Genomic DNA, 15,337 nt, shown 5'->3' with positions numbered 1-15,337 from the left:
CAACATGGGTTGTCCACTGGCTTCTGGCCCAGAGGCAGCTGCATTTCCACAGTGTCATCCATGACCATGGAAGCAACCTGGGAGTCTTTGGAGTGAAAGGTGAAATCTCATCATTAAACACTGCTGCATAGTCTCCAGTGCTTTGTGGTGAATGGTTTTAGGAGGATGGAATGTAAAGAAGGTTCCGTGATTCCTGATATTTTGCAGAGATTAGGGATTTAATGCGAGGTCCAATGGAAGAATGGAAAATCCGAAGGCAACCTGATAGGCACAGAGTTTGAAAAGTTGTGACCTCCCCTTTGCATCCCCCATAAGCCTCAGACTTGTGCTTTAGTTTCCAATGACTCGAACCTGTTAAAAGACTTTTTTCCTTTTCACCCATTCACTTTGGATTTTATGAACGAAATTAAAGCAGTCTCAGCAGTTACAGTGGTATTAGTGTAGAAGGAATTTGGACAGCACCTCTTAACATTGCTCCCACTTCCCTGCTGGTGTTCCTAGTGCTTGAGCAGTTCAGAGGGACTGCAGCAACCCTGGGCAGCTGAGCCTGCCCTGCTTGCCTGTATCAAAACAGTGTTTGCTTGCTCCTAATTTGGTTGCTGTCCCACTTAGAATCACACAACCATAGAACCACCTCCAAGATCACTGAGTCCAAGCTTAAGGCAAAAGCTGTGCCAAGTATTATGTCCACTTTCAATTCACAGAAAACCCCAAGAGGGTGGATTTTCCCTCCCTCCTATTGGCTATCACCTCTGTTTTTGTCCTCTGCAAAATTTCACTTTAATCACCTTATAGCTGGGGCATCTGAATACTCACAAGCACCAGGTTGCCTGAGACAGAAGAAGGGAGCATATTCAGAACCCCTAATAGCAGACATCCAATATGACCCACATGGGGGTTTTGCACTTGAAGGTCTTTGCCTCGATAAGAGTGTTTGAGGTGCCCAGAGGAGCGGATAAGAAACTTGAGCACTGGTAACAAGGCTGAGCAAGCAGGCGTTTGATTATTTCTCAGTACTTATCAGAGGAAGTGTGAATCTCTCCCTAATTAAGAGCTAATGCCAACTTCTGTGAAATTTATTGTCATTCACCTGTGAATTATCCTCCTCAAATTTAACTTGACTGCAGGAAGCCTGCTAGCAGTAACACTTTCCTCAGCGAGCTTAATTTGGATCGTAAAATGCCTCTGTAGCTGCTTATTGAACAGGACTTGATGCTGGTGAGCACTGGAGGCCTGGAACGACAGGGCCTGGGTCAGCGCTTAGAAGTTCAGACATACCTCATGTCCTGGGTATTTAAAATAGAAATAGAGCTCTTCCAGCAACAGGACAAGAAGGAATGGCTTTAAACCAACAGAGAGTTGGTTTAAATTGGATGTTGGGAAGAAATTCTTCCCTGTGAGGGTGGTAAAGCCCTGCCTGATGGCTGCCCCATCCCTGGAAGTGTGGGAGGCTTCCAGTAGAGGTTACACATTCAGAGGCCTGAAGTGAGGTTTCTAATTAGTCAAAGCACAGGTAGCCTGCCCAAACTAGAAAGACGAGTATGATGTCCCTGCACCCAAGTCATTTAACTATTAACCCTGAAGGAGAGTAAGGAGATATCTAGAACAATGACCCAGTTAATTCTGGGCGCAGCACTTGAGCACAGGGTTATTTGTTGCTACCTGTGGGTCTGGTGATATCATCTGCAGACTCTTGGCAGAACAGGAGGCCAATATTTTTAAGCTGGGTTTTAAGGTGGATTTGGCATGAATTCATCTGACACGGGTGCAATGCTATGGCTTTATTTATCTGTTGCTTGTTTATGCTGAGCTGAAGGCACACGGCCAAGCAGGGATGAGTACTTGGACATTATGATCCAGCGTTTGGGTCCCACAACCAGAAACCTGGCTTTTTATTCACCCTCCCTAAAACATTACCCAATGGCTCAAACCCTGAATGACTCTTCCTGTCCAGGAGCTGCATTGAAGCTCCCGTACAGGTGAGGGTCCCAGGAGGGCTGGCTCACAAAGGCAATTCCAGCTGTGCCTTCCCTGCACCCTTGGTGGCTGCGGGCTCATCCAGCTGAGCTGCTCCAGAGCCTGCTCTCGGCAGCCAGCAGCGAGAGAGGTTAAAAGCCCGTGGGCGGAGGCCGGCACACAGTGCCCATTGTACATGCGTGCATACCAGAGCGGTAACTCCCTGGAATGCTGCACCGCCGAGCTTTTACCACCTTGTGTTTGTGTTGCAGCCCAGGAGAGTGTGTACATTGTGTCCCTCTCCGCGTAGATTAACAATGTAAAACGGCAGATAAATAAGACCTTTTTTTTTTTTCTTTTCCTTGATTGGAAGGTGTCTCTGACTCCCATCACCTCCACGAGCACAAGGAGAGGCAAAGTGCAAAGTCAGTCAATTAGGTGGAGCAGCTCCTTGCAACCGGGGTAGCTTTCATGTACTAATTGTGTTAGTAATTAGCAACTACCACATGGTTTGGGTTCAAAATGCATGGCATTTTGTAAGGGCATTCATTAACTAACCCACTCTGCAATGGGTTTGAAGGATGTAAGTGCGATCCTTGTTTCCCAGAGGTGAACTGGAGGGACTGGCTGACCACAGGGTGAGTCAGGGCAGGCATACATGAGACCTCGGAGCTGTCAGTTCCTCAAGATCATCTCACAGGAGGATCAGCTCTGGGAAATGAGTCTCTCCACTATTGCCAGGAGATGTGCAACTCAAGTATAAGTGTTTTTGTGGTGCCTTTCCATCTCCTGTAAGCTACACAAACCATCCCTAAGGCCAGATGGCAAGTCCAAGTTTGGGGGTTTTTTCCTTCTTTTTTTTTTTTCTTTCTGCTTGGGCTGTCAGCTTGTGCTATTTATGGGAACTTTATTTGAATTTGTGTCTGCTGAGACCTGGTCCCCAAGGGATTTCATGGAGTTATAGGACACTTAGGACTTTCCACTAGTAGCCATACATGCCCAGGCCAGAAAAGTGACAGACAGCCACACTCCAGTGAAAATGTGTATCTATAATTAATAAAAGGCACTTTTCATTACTTCTTGTTGAATTTCAAGCCCCTGAAAGGTACCTTTAGAAAGCAAAAAGAAGCCAGTGGTACAAGGACATCTGTTTCTTCCAGGTGAGCTGTGCTTTACAGCAGTGTACACTGGCACTCTTGTTCTGATTTGGTGATAGGCAGCAAGATAATTTTTACTTTTTTTTTTTTTTTCTCTGTGGCATATCACTGCCAAGAATGACCTGGGAAATCCCTGGCTGTGCTCAGATCTTGATGGCAGTTGGTCAAGTGTAGCTGAGCTAATTTAGCAGCGAGCTACTCCTGAAAGAGCCAGTCTGAGCTCCCAGCATCTACTCCTGGCAGTGCCTTCCTGCTTCCTTCTCCATTTGCCAGAAGTGTTACTTGTTGTTTCTCCTAAAGTTGCAGAAAATATATTTATTTCTCTCCACTAATTTTGTAGACTTACACTTTTATTTGGATTCTTTTGCTAATTTTGTGGTCGAAATTGGCTCGCCATGAGGGGTGTGTGTGGGGTGGCAATAGGGCAGTTTTAGGGAGGGTGCATGAAAGTACCTCAATGCCTTTTAAAACACCCCATAAGTATTACTTATATCAAGAATTCCTTGGGTGATAGAACTTTTGCCTCAACTGAACATCCACAGCTTCTCCCTTTAACTGAGGCTTTGTAAGGTACCAAGCAGGAGTGTTTCCATCTCAAAGGGTTCCATCTCTGATGTTCTAAAAATTTGCAAGATTGAGAGCACAGTCTGTGCATCATCCAGCCCAAGACTCTTCCACAAAACAGTGGAATGAGGGCATGAAGAAGTCTGGAAAACCTTGAGTTTAGCTTTTCTTCATACACCTCAGTGCTTGAGACGCTGACATCCCTTAAAGAAGCCAAGGTGGATCCTCCTGCAATTCCAGTATCCCATAGAGCATCTTGGGCTGCAATTGTTCTCTAATGAATTGCTCATCCAAAGCAGGATTACCCTTAGAATAGCTGGCAGCCAAGGGCATGTCTCTCTCACCTGGTAAGTGAGGAAACAGAGAGTTTGAAACTCTGCTGCTGATTCAGAGGGCAGCACCATGTTTTCTGTGCTCTGATCACTGGGTTATTGTTTAACCCAAGGCAAGTATCTGAGTTTACTTTTTTCCCCTGCTGGAAACCCTGTGACAGTGAGCATGTTGAGGTAATGAGGAGGTGCATGGGTGTGGAGAGCTCGCTGTCCTCTCATTTATTGCACAAGTCGAGTTGAAGATGTTTGCATTGAGACAACACTTTGGGTGTTTGTTTTGTTTGTTTTTTTTTTTAATATATACCCATTGTCATTAATTTAACAATAGATATGACAATTGTTCATTACTTTGTGATGTCAGATCCAGCCCTCAGAAATGCTAGTGAGCCTTGGTTCCCACTTTCTCCAAGGAAAACCCTTGAGATGTTGCAAGGGAAGCCTGAGCGTGCCCTGTGTGCTGTTTCAAACATCTCCATGCTGATTTGGTATGTGTGTGCATGTGCTAACTTCCACTTTTTTTTTTCCCCTTTCTTTTCACAGTGGCACATTTGGTCTCTTCTGAGCATCTCGCAGCCTCTGGGTGACCGGGACATTGAATTTGGTGGACAGTTGCCATTCGCTCCCTGGGATCGTATCTGCCCTTGCTTCCCTCGTCCCCTTCCGTGCTCCCCTTCCCTCCAACCAAACCCCAGGGCGTTGCGATATTGCCATGGAGCCCAGAGAGACTTTGAGCAGCTCCCGGCAAAGGGGAGGCGAGGCAGACTTTCTGCCAGCTGCCGTCACCTCCACGAAGGCCTCGCCAGTCTCGGGCTGCGCAGGGGAGACGATGCTGTCTTCGTCGGGAGCGGGGAAAGGGATCCCGGTGAGCAGCGAGAGGCTGGAGCCTGAGGAAGAGGACGAGCTGGGTTCCGGGAGAGACGTGGATTCCACTTCCAATGCGGACAGCGAGAAATGGGTGGCAGGAGATGGCCTGGAGGAGCAGGAGTTTTCCATCAAGGAGGCTAACTTCACAGAGGGGAGTTTAAAACTAAAGATCCAGACCACCAAGAGAGCGAAGAAGCCCCCAAAGAACTTGGAGAACTACATTTGCCCTCCCGAGATCAAAATCACCATCAAGCAGTCTGGGGAGCAGAAACTTTCCAGAACTGGGAAAAATAGCAAAACAACTAAAGAGGAGGACAGATCACACTCCAAAAAGAAGGTAGGTCCCATTCTTTTATATAATTCCTGAAGCAGAGGGAGAGGGAAGGAATGGATCCTCTCAAACAATTTGTGTCCAAGGCACAGCCTTTGCAAGATTTGGCCTTGGAGCAGCACAGGGCAAGTATCATCCTGCACTGCCACGTATGCATGGGGAATGATCTTGAACTATCCTTCAGATGAACCAATTCAGAAGAGATCAAAAGTTCAACCAGGCTTCTTCTATTTTTGTATGTAATTGAGTTTTGAGATTAATGATTACATGAGTGAGAAATGAAGGAGCCCACTTCTAAACTGCTTTATGCCTGAGCACTAATGCTCAAGCCTTTTGGCAGTTAAGGCATTCAACTGCATTTTTAAAATAGAGGTATGTGCATGGTGAACAATTGAATTCATTCCTGTATTCTGGGTGATGGGCTCCATTATTCTTGATTACAGCATTGTGTGAGTAGCACTATAGTTATGCTACAGAAAATACTTCCATTATAAGTCTCATTTTCTTCCAGATGCATATCATTTTCTTGAAATATCCTTCTGCAGAGAAATTTTTGGTACTTTAAGTCTGGGTAAAAATTGAACTTTTTTTTTTTATTTTGTCACTTATTCAAGGATGAGAAAAGACAGAAATTCCTTTCTTTATATGAGCTGTTTTCAGGAGCACCCTTTCAATTTGATGTTGGCTTGATTTTTCTGTAGTGTCGCCCACACTTAGAACATAGACCAAATTTAGTTTGAGTGTATTAAGCAGCACTGCTGGCGACACAGATTTTTGGATAAGTGGTATTTTCTGTCCTAAGCATTTGCCAAGTATGTTTGGTCAGGTCATAGCAAAAATACTTCACCTCTGCCTCCTTAGGTTTCATGATGAGTTCAGACATAACCCAGATTTGATAAAAGATGCACAAGTGTCTCCAAACCCTGGACAAATTAATCTGGGATTTAGGTACCCTCTGATTAGGGCTTGGGTCATGGCTTGGTTTTCCTGCTCATCCAGCTTTGATCCTTCTTCTCCCACACCTTACATATGTGATGGGTGCTCAAAGGGCTATGTGAAGCCTTGAGGAGACAAATTGCCTGGAGAAATTCTCCTCCACCTCTTCCTGCAGAAATCCTCCTTGGCAGACAGACGTACACCAAAATTGTCATGACTCAAAATCATTTTTTTGAGCATTGATATTTCCCATTGATTCAAGGCAGAGCCCAGGGAGATTAACATCACTCACTTTTGGAGTACTTTTCTTACAAGCAGAACTTGAAAACAAACTAAAAAAAAACCAATTCAAGGGGATTTTTTTTTCTCTTAATCTTTTAAATGATGTAGTCAATGGGCATGAAAGAGGTAGCTCTTTTTAACACAGCAGAGGTTTGGCCCTGTAACACTTTGAGATTTTCCCACTTTTTGAAAAGGATGAGCTGCCTTCTTAGCACCAAGCAGTGTCTAATTTCCACTTTCCTGTCCTCCCTGAATGTTTGTAGAGGTCTCAGGGGAACAGCAGTTTTATGAGACTATGCTCAGTGACAGCAAAGATGTCACAAGCAATCCTTCCTTGGCAATGCAGAGGGGAAAAAAAGAACAGCAAACCCCTACTTACCATGCATGGGGTGGAGAATATGACTGCACAGAATCAGAGCCCTCATTTTTATGTATCACCCAGTCTGATGGTCATGGAAGGTGTGTTCTTTTCTGTGTGGTCATCCAAAAGGTTGAATAAATAAAGCTAAGCATAAGGAAGTTATGCACAAGAAAATCCCCAAACAAAAACCAAACAAACCCAGTGGGAACAATAGTTTAAAAAAAACCACCTTGTAGCATGGTTATGCTCAGGGTGATGACTTTATTGCAGGAGGATAAGGAGTTTGAAAGAAACAGACCACAGCTCAGGCACGGCTGCATCCAGCTTGCACCTGCGCTGCGAGGTCCGAGCTGGCTGGGGCAGTGCTCACACACACCCTGTTCTCAAGCTGGGAGCGCTTTGGGTCAACACTGGTCTAATCTGGCCATTAAAACAAACAAAAAAAACCTCAGCACCCAGCAGGTGGGTGCTGTGAGCAGATGGGGAGAAGGCTGCTGCCCCGGTGCACCATTAGCATAACACCCAACGGCTGCCGCGCGGCAGCTGCTGAGCCGCAGCTGCGCCAGAGATGTCCCCGGCAGGGGTCTGGAAGACCCCAGCGCTGTGATCTCGAGGGGTGTGCCTGATGCCTGGAGACCAGCAGCCCGCATCACCAGGATGGGGAATAACATGCGTGCCTGAAGCCTGGGGGATTGCACACACGGCCGCCCCTCGGCTCGTGGGGTTCCAGGATCAGGCTGTGAACCCCTCGCATCAAGGGGGGATCAAAGGTACTGCAGAAAGTAAGGCTGGGAGTGAGGGGGAGAAAAGTTCTGGTGCTGGCAAAGTGATTTCTTCTATGGTCAATATCTATCTTGTGGTGGGTACAGAAATTTTAGGGGGAAAGATAACCAGGAGGAAACAGCAAGCTGAAATTTGCATGGATATGTAGCTCTCTGGTTTATCTGCGTGCTTCCCTGGAAGAGCAGAGCATGCAGGAACCCTCTGCTCTAACTTGCAGAACCATTGCGAGCTGCCGTAATGGTTGTGGGGGAAAAAAAAAAGTGATTTGTCACATTTAAATGGTTTTGGCGGTTTTGAAATTTCAGCGTTAGGCTGTTTTGATTGCCTGTTGCTTTAATCAGCACAAGCTCCAGAAAAGCAGCTCCTGGCAGCAGAAGGAGGGAACAACACATTTAAAGAGTGGGACAGACCTTCAGCTGGCATCAATCCACTGTCCTTTATGGATTTTTGCCAGGAGAGTTTGGCCCAATGTACACATTTCCCTTGCACATGGGAGCATTATTTGGGTTTACCCACCTTGCTTGTGGATGCAGAGAATATACACAGACTGAGCTGCGAGTGCCATTCTTGTGCCTCTGGTGGGTGGGAGTGGTTGTCCTGCACATCATGGAGTAGCACCCAAATTTAATTTTCCCCTGAGGAAGTGCAAACTCTATCAGGACTTGAAAAATCCCCTTAGCTTGTTGCATAATATTTCCAGCTACATCTCCAGCAGTCCCCAGTGCTTTGAAATACCACTTCAGCATTCTTGCAGGAGTTTCAATACACACAGCACAGAGAGCAAGTAATGAAAACATGGAAGCAATTTAAGTAACAGCATGTGGGTACACAAAGGACTGGTAATGCCAGCAATGTAAAAAGGGACTGTGAACTGGGGATATAGCATTTATTCAGTGGCCACTTAGGGAGGAAGAAGATATGCCTGTTTCTAAGCTTTACACTGCTCTGCTAATTAGGCAATAGGGGTTAGTGCTTGATTTCTAAAGCTGTGGTCCAGAGAGCAGCAGTGATTAGAAGGGGACTCTGTGGAGAGCCACGATGCTCATGTGCTGAGGCCTAGGGTTTTTGCCTTTGATTCCAGCTGCTACACTATATTAAAAGACATAAACATGCATTAAATACTTTCCTCATGTTGCTTTTCCATGTGAGCAATCGCCCCAGGGATGTTATGCGAGCCTGAATGGGAGGGGAGGGAATTCAGGAGAGGATCTTGCTGGGTGCAGCTGCTGATGCCCCGGAGTGGGGAGGGAGACAGGGGATGAGAGAATACCAGTGTTGGGAACCTCTGCTCTGCTGGCTTGAATGCCTGGCTGCAACGCAACAACTTTTGGGGTTTCTTTTAAGTCCAGACCATGCCAAGTTTCACATCGGCTTCCCTTACTTAAAAAAAAAAAGAGTAAGGGTAGTTTCCTACCTCTTTTCCTGGGGCTGCTTAGAAGTTGAATCATAGCTTGAGCTGTTTCTTTGGCTGCTTGTGTGGCAGTTGGAAAGTGCACAAATGTTCTGTAAGAGTTTTCTCTTGTTTCAACCCTTTGGCACCTGGGGATGGAGTGGGCTGAACTGTTGCCACTTCTAAACCCACAAATAGCTCCATTTCATTTAGTCTGATTGGCTAAGGAGGGAGGGAGGGAAGAAAAAAGCCAGGAGTCCAGAGGATGTCCTGCTGGCAGGCTGGCAAGCCCAGCAGCTGCTGCTCTCTCACCTGCACTAGGGTTGTTCGAGTCAGCCACCTCAGCAACACTAAAGGTGCTTTTTCCTTCACATAAGGAAACATGTTATCAGTCAGGAATATTGAACAGTGTGGTACCAAATGCAATGAAGCAACCTATCAGCATTCCCTGCCTGCCATGTAGCATTTAACAAGTCCCAGATGAACAGTTATTTCTCTGGTTTTGTTTTGCTTCCTTTTTTGGTTCCTTCCCTGTATTTGTTTTTTGGGTTTTTTTCCTATTCCCTTCTATCTGTAAGCACTTCATTTCCCATCCCTTCTTTCTTTCGGCACAGCCTGACAAAGGTTCCTTGCAGCTTTCATCATACGCATAATGTCCTTCAGAGGATATAAGCTTGTGGTTTTGTAATTATTACTGCACTAGGGTTTTTTGAGAGCTTGGGATGGGTGAATGCATTTTACTGCTGAGAGATAAGCACAGCAGCAAGTCAATTGGAAGCAAAGCTTCCTTGTGTGTAGGAAGGAAGGAAACTCTATCTCTGGATTTTCTAGCAATGTTGGTTTTTTTTTGTCTTTGAGTTTTTGTAGGTGTTTGCCATTTCTCTGCAGGAAGCAGTTCTAACACTTTTCCCCTTGAAATTCAATTCACAGTCTTCCTTTTCACTGCCCCACATATGTAACTTTTTCTGGTGATTCACCTTTCATTGAAGACTCTCATTCACGAGCTCTCACCATTGCTGATGCCAAATTGACTTTTGACTTTTTTTTATATTCCTCTATTATACTTCTATATTCTTTACACATGTATTTGTAGCTCTGTAGCCTATCATAATATTTATAGCTAGCATTTTACCTACCCTATTAGACAGAAAGATAAACCGAATTCTCTATCAGCTCCAAGCTGGGGGTCCAAGGTTACATTCTTGGGGAAGCCAAAGTTGAAACTAGGTGTCCGAGCCACATTTTCATAAAGTTAAGTTCCTATCTAAAAGAGAGGGAATTGAAAGAAGGTTGAACTGGGAAGGAATTACCTCCCCACCAATTGAGGTGATCCCCACCTCTCAATAAGTGGGGATTTCTGTCAGATTGCCAATTTGCTAAACATATACAAATTATGCATGTGTTATGCTACGGGTCCATCCTTTGGTGTTTTCCACCTGCCAAACTGTGCACCTAAGGATCCTGGTAAAGGTAACCCCTTTTTATCACCTCACTGTGTCTGGCTCGTGATTTCAGCACCAGCAAAAAGGCATCATTGCCTGCCTTCTTTTTCCAAGGAGGATCACAAGTGCTCCCCCTCCTCTCCTTCCCCCTTCTTTTTATTGATGACTGCACATTGCACTTTCCCTCCAGGTTCTCGCGCGCATCCACAGCTCTTGCTGCATTACCCCTGTGCCGGACTCATCTCCCCCGTGATTTGTGTGCATGATCATCCAATTGCTCACCGTGCATGCTTATCCCTCTTTGCTAGGGGCATCCCTGTGCAAGATGTCATCTGAGTCAGCTCTTCCTGTTGCGATCCCAAACGTGGCCCAGGGGGTTGATGTAAGTGCTTAGCCTAGTGAGGAAAAGAAGGCACTCGTGGGTTATTCGTACCTGCTTGAAGTGGTGATGTTTGTTTTACAGCTTATTTTTCTTCCCCTCCCTCTTCCCTCCTCCCCAAAGGATGGAACATCCACAGTCCCTTCAGCTTGGACCTGTTTCTTGCTGGTTTACTCCTTGTTATTTCTTTGTAAAGCCTTTAAGCAGCTCTGAGTGATGCTTGTGGTGGCTACCTGGAGCTCACACCAGCAGAGCAGAGCTCAGCCTCTTCCCAGGCTATGGCACAATTGTAGAGCCCCAGAAGTGCCAGCACAGTGGAGCAGTGTTCTCTCAGCTGCCTCCAAGGTGAAACTGGCTCCTGAGCAGCTGAGAGATCAATGCAGAGCTGCTCTAACAGGCTCAAGGCTCCTGGCATTTTTACTCTTTCTACACAAGTGCATGGGTGCAAAGATACACAAACTCAGCTCTTTGATAGTCATCCCAGGTGCCCTTCAGGCTAGCTTTTCTTTCTACCACATTGTTGAAGGCACAAATGAAACAGCTGCAGTTTGGTGGTCTCCCACCTCAGGTATCTTAGGCTCACTGCAAAAAAAGAGCAAGAATGAATGGTGGGGGCTTTTTTTTGTTTGTGTTTTTGAAAAAAAAATATTTCTTCATTTAGAAAACCAGTTTTTCCAGGAGGTGAGGACAACTTAGGTTCATCCTGGTACATGAAGGCACCTGAGGTGCTGACACTGGGAGCTGAGTCATCATGATCCCCCACATAGCCATCTGGAGGAGGCTGGTCCCACCTGAAGGTGGTTCAAAGCCTCTCCATGAAGAGGTGGAGGGCTGATCCCAGACTTAACCCTTTCTTCTCCTCCACAGCTTGCTGGAGAAGTGTCTGTCTTGCATCATGTCCTGGATATCTGGATATCTTGTGACGGGAATAATGCAGAGTGTCTTTTCCAGCTCAGTGCTCTGCCTGAGCCAGCTGATGCCCATCCCTTAGTTCTGTCTGCTCCCAAAGAATTGTGCTTTTCTTTTTTTTCCAGCTAGTCAAGTGGGTGCTAAAGAAGCAAACATCTGTCAGTGAAGGGATGGGCTGAGGAAACGTAAGCAGGCTTTTTCTGCTGAACACAGAGTGCCAAACAAGGAAGACTTGGTGTACTTGATTAGCTGCCATATGACCAGGGCCTGGGGTGGCTGTCTGTGTTGAGGACAGGTTTTGTTTTGCAGCAGTCTCTCCCTCCCACAGCTGAGTTTCGATGGCCTTCTGTGACATTTCCTTGTTTACTTGTGCTGCGTCTTTCTCTTCCAACCATGACAAAATATCCACAGACCTGGTGTTGGGATTGAGGAGATGCTGCAAGGAAGCAACTGGGACAAGTGCAGGAAGCTGGGGGTCCAGGTGGAGATCCTTAGCCCCACTCACCAAACTACAGGTGTCATACAGGAGAACAGAGTGCAAAGCCTTGGCCAAATTGGTGCTGTTTCAAAAGCACTGTGGCCTCCAGGCTAACAGAGATGGAGATGTGATGGGCTGGCATGTACACCCAAGGCTGCAAACTGGATGTGTTTTCATTCACAGAGATTTTGGGGTGTCAGTCCTTCACGTACATGATTGTGTTTTTGCAGCACCAGCTTTTGCCTGCAGTGCTTCGTCTCCTCCCCTGCCAGGCATGCCTGACCACAGATACCCTCTGATTTACTTACAGATTTTTCATCTTGACTTCCTTTTTCACACAAATACACACACACACAACACAGACACAGCTAGCCCCTCAGGTCAGGTCTGATTCTTCCCATGCTTCAATCCCAGATGGGTTCCTTGCTGGCCCCATTCTCTGCCCAGACAGTGGGACTGAGAGTTGGACCCATCTTAGCTCAGTTGAAGGAAAGTTTGTCTTTACCTGGTGCCCTCAGCTTGTATTTTCTTTTGCTTTTTTTAAGATAACAGAGACTTTCTGGCCACTTTCCTCCTATGTGACTTCTCTGGTGTCTAGTGATGAATGAACTTTTCAGCTAAGCCCTTTTTGGGAACCTCTCAGAGTTCCCTTTCTTCTGGCCAGAGAACAATTTGAACAAAATATGTTAGCATGCTCTATCCTGAAAATTGTGATTTTGCATCACATTTGATCAACACTGGACAAAATATTTAAAAAACATTGAGGAGAGAGGATTGTGCAGTCAGGCAAGGACTTTGTGTGTGCATTCACATATACAAAAACACCGTGTGACCATGTTAGCCTTGCTTCCTTAGGAAACTGGTCTAAAAATATCCAGAATAAACAAGAATTGTCTTGCTTTTTTAATGCTGAGACTTTTCTTGGACCTTAAAATTAATCAATTTCAGATGTGACCTTCAAGGACAAGTCCAGTTAGCTGTGCTTTATTTTCCACTTCTTGCCATGACCTCTAACACAAGTTAGACCCGTGGCTGTTGGCTTCTTCATTTCAGGACATAAGGTGCTATTTCTACACTGTGGTTATATTTGGACTCTGAGCTGCAGGTGGTTGCCGTGAGGAAAGGGATTCTCAAACCATGGTGTGTGTACCAGTAGCATGACACTGCTTTTCACATGGACTGCAAACTCTACTTCTCCAGACTGGGCAGAGTAGTATCAGTCCAAATATCTTCTTATTATTTTTTCTTGGAGCTGTGGGCTACCAGTGAAAAGAACAGCATGAGGGCTAAGGTGTCTTACTACAGGTTGCAAATAGGATTGTATACCTGAGATCTGGCTTGGACTATAGCCAAGACAGGTTAGCTGCAGATGAGGACATGGTCATTCAAGATAGACAGTCAACCACAGCTGAACCAAATGGGGTTTTAAGGTGCTGTCCCATGCTGCTGCTGTGCATCCATGTCTGCTGTTAGCAGGTCCTGTACAAAGGAAGGCACCAGGAGAGCCTGTCTCCCCACAAGGATTTCACAAATTCTGTAGTGAGGAGGATAAATGGAACCATCTTGTCTCTTGGTACAGAATGTGAAATAGAGCAATGAGATTAAGTGACTCACTCAAGGAACCTGCCACAGGCCGGGTTAATGCTCAGACCTTTTTCACTGTGCTGTGGTTACTTAACCATGACACAGTTGAGTCTCCCAGGGGTGGCCTGATCTCCAAGCATGGAATGCAGAGCCCTTCTAGAAAACCAGTCCTCTTCTAGCTGTCATTTAAACAGATAATTTTTTTTCAAAATAGTTAACTCTCTGCATCTTCACTGCTTACTTAAAAATAAAATTTGTCTCAGGGAAGAGCTGGGGCTAGATGCAGAAATCAGGGGGTGGAGTTTTGGGGCCAGCATGCAATCAGTTGACCTAGATGCCCTTAATAATCCCTTCTGGTCTGTAAACTCTAAAATGTGGTAAGAGTTGAATGAGGAATATCTGCTAGAGGACTCATTATCTTCTCATCAGTTTCTCATGGCTGTCTCTCACTTGGGTGGCAAGGTTTACAGACAGACGGTATCTTTTTATCGACATTGGGTGTTACAAAAACTCTACCACTATAAACTTGGGTGGTTCATTGAGGAATTCCAGCACTTTGCAGCATCCTTACTTCATGAGCTGCTCTCCCTCCACATGGCTGAAAGATGAGAATCAGCCCGGAGGGGACTGGTGGGTAATTCTGACTTGCCCAATGCTCTCGCTTTCCAAAGGAATGTGGTGGCACAAACAAATGAGCCAGAGGACACAGCTCCCCTCTCTCTCCATGCTGGTGACAAGGAGAGGGCCGAGCAGTGGACTCCAGTGAGTCACCAGGATCACACCCTCGCCTCACTGCAGGGCGAGTCACTGCTTCCCCAGCTGGTGCTTCTGTGAGAAGGCACTTCTGTAACCAACGTGGTTTGCAAACATTTCCCAGGAGGATGTGTAGGAAACAGCTTCCTCATACCTCCAAGGCAGAGCTTACACTGAGATTACTAAATAATCAGTAGTGTCCCCTGCTCCTCAGTAGAACATTGTGCCAGCCTGGGTGGCCTCACCAAAACTTTACCTGCTGTACTCCCAGGTGGGTAATTTGATGAAAGGTCACCCTTAAGACTAAGAAAAGTATACCTGAGGCAGACATACTGGGGAGCAGCAGCACTAATAGGGTCTAGATCAGCCCCCATTTCTGCCTCCCACCAAAGTCCATTCAGCTGCAGGGACAGTTCCTACATTAGTGACCTGTCTAATCTGCATTAACATGGAGCTTGAAGGCACTTCTTTATTGCATCTTCCACTGGGAACTGATGCTGTTGGATTTACAAGGTATTCTGGTTCTTATATCCAGCGCTGTGTGCATGTTGGATAATTAATTTGTCCTGTCCATTTTCTGACATTGTGTCCACCAGCACACAGCTGGTAAAGTTCTCTTTTCAAAGACAGCTTCTTGCTTTCCATGGGATATTTTTCTTCAATAATTTATGTAATCAGCAGGACAAATACCCTCCAGTCTTTTCTCTCTTTGGTCTTAATTCCATTGCATCACTTGTAATTATATTCCTGATTTGAAATTGGAGGGGAGGTAGCATGGGAAAGCCTATTTGTTTCTGTGACTACAGCACAGACATCACAGGAAAAAATGAGGAGAG

At 45.8% G+C, this 15,337-nt stretch overlaps 1 protein-coding gene across 2 annotated transcripts in view; it reads left to right on the top strand.

Moving 5' to 3' along the window:
• The window catches only part of SETBP1 (SET binding protein 1), a 267,698-nt gene that overhangs the window by 12,014 nt on the left and 240,347 nt on the right, over positions 1-15,337 (top strand). For both annotated transcript variants that reach the window (XM_064735472.1, XM_064735471.1), the window contains exon 2: positions 4,550-5,210. In XM_064735472.1, the coding sequence (XP_064591542.1) occupies positions 4,719-5,210 (492 nt within the window). In that variant the 5' untranslated portion in view covers positions 4,550-4,718. The remainder of the gene's footprint in view (positions 1-4,549; positions 5,211-15,337) is intronic.

The sequence above is a fragment of the Zonotrichia leucophrys genome, chromosome Z (assembly GCF_028769735.1).
Source record: "Zonotrichia leucophrys gambelii isolate GWCS_2022_RI chromosome Z, RI_Zleu_2.0, whole genome shotgun sequence".
Lineage (NCBI taxonomy): Eukaryota > Metazoa > Chordata > Aves > Passeriformes > Passerellidae > Zonotrichia > Zonotrichia leucophrys.
The sequence above is the reverse complement of the archived record's forward strand: the minus strand, read 5'-3'. Positions and strand labels throughout refer to the sequence as shown.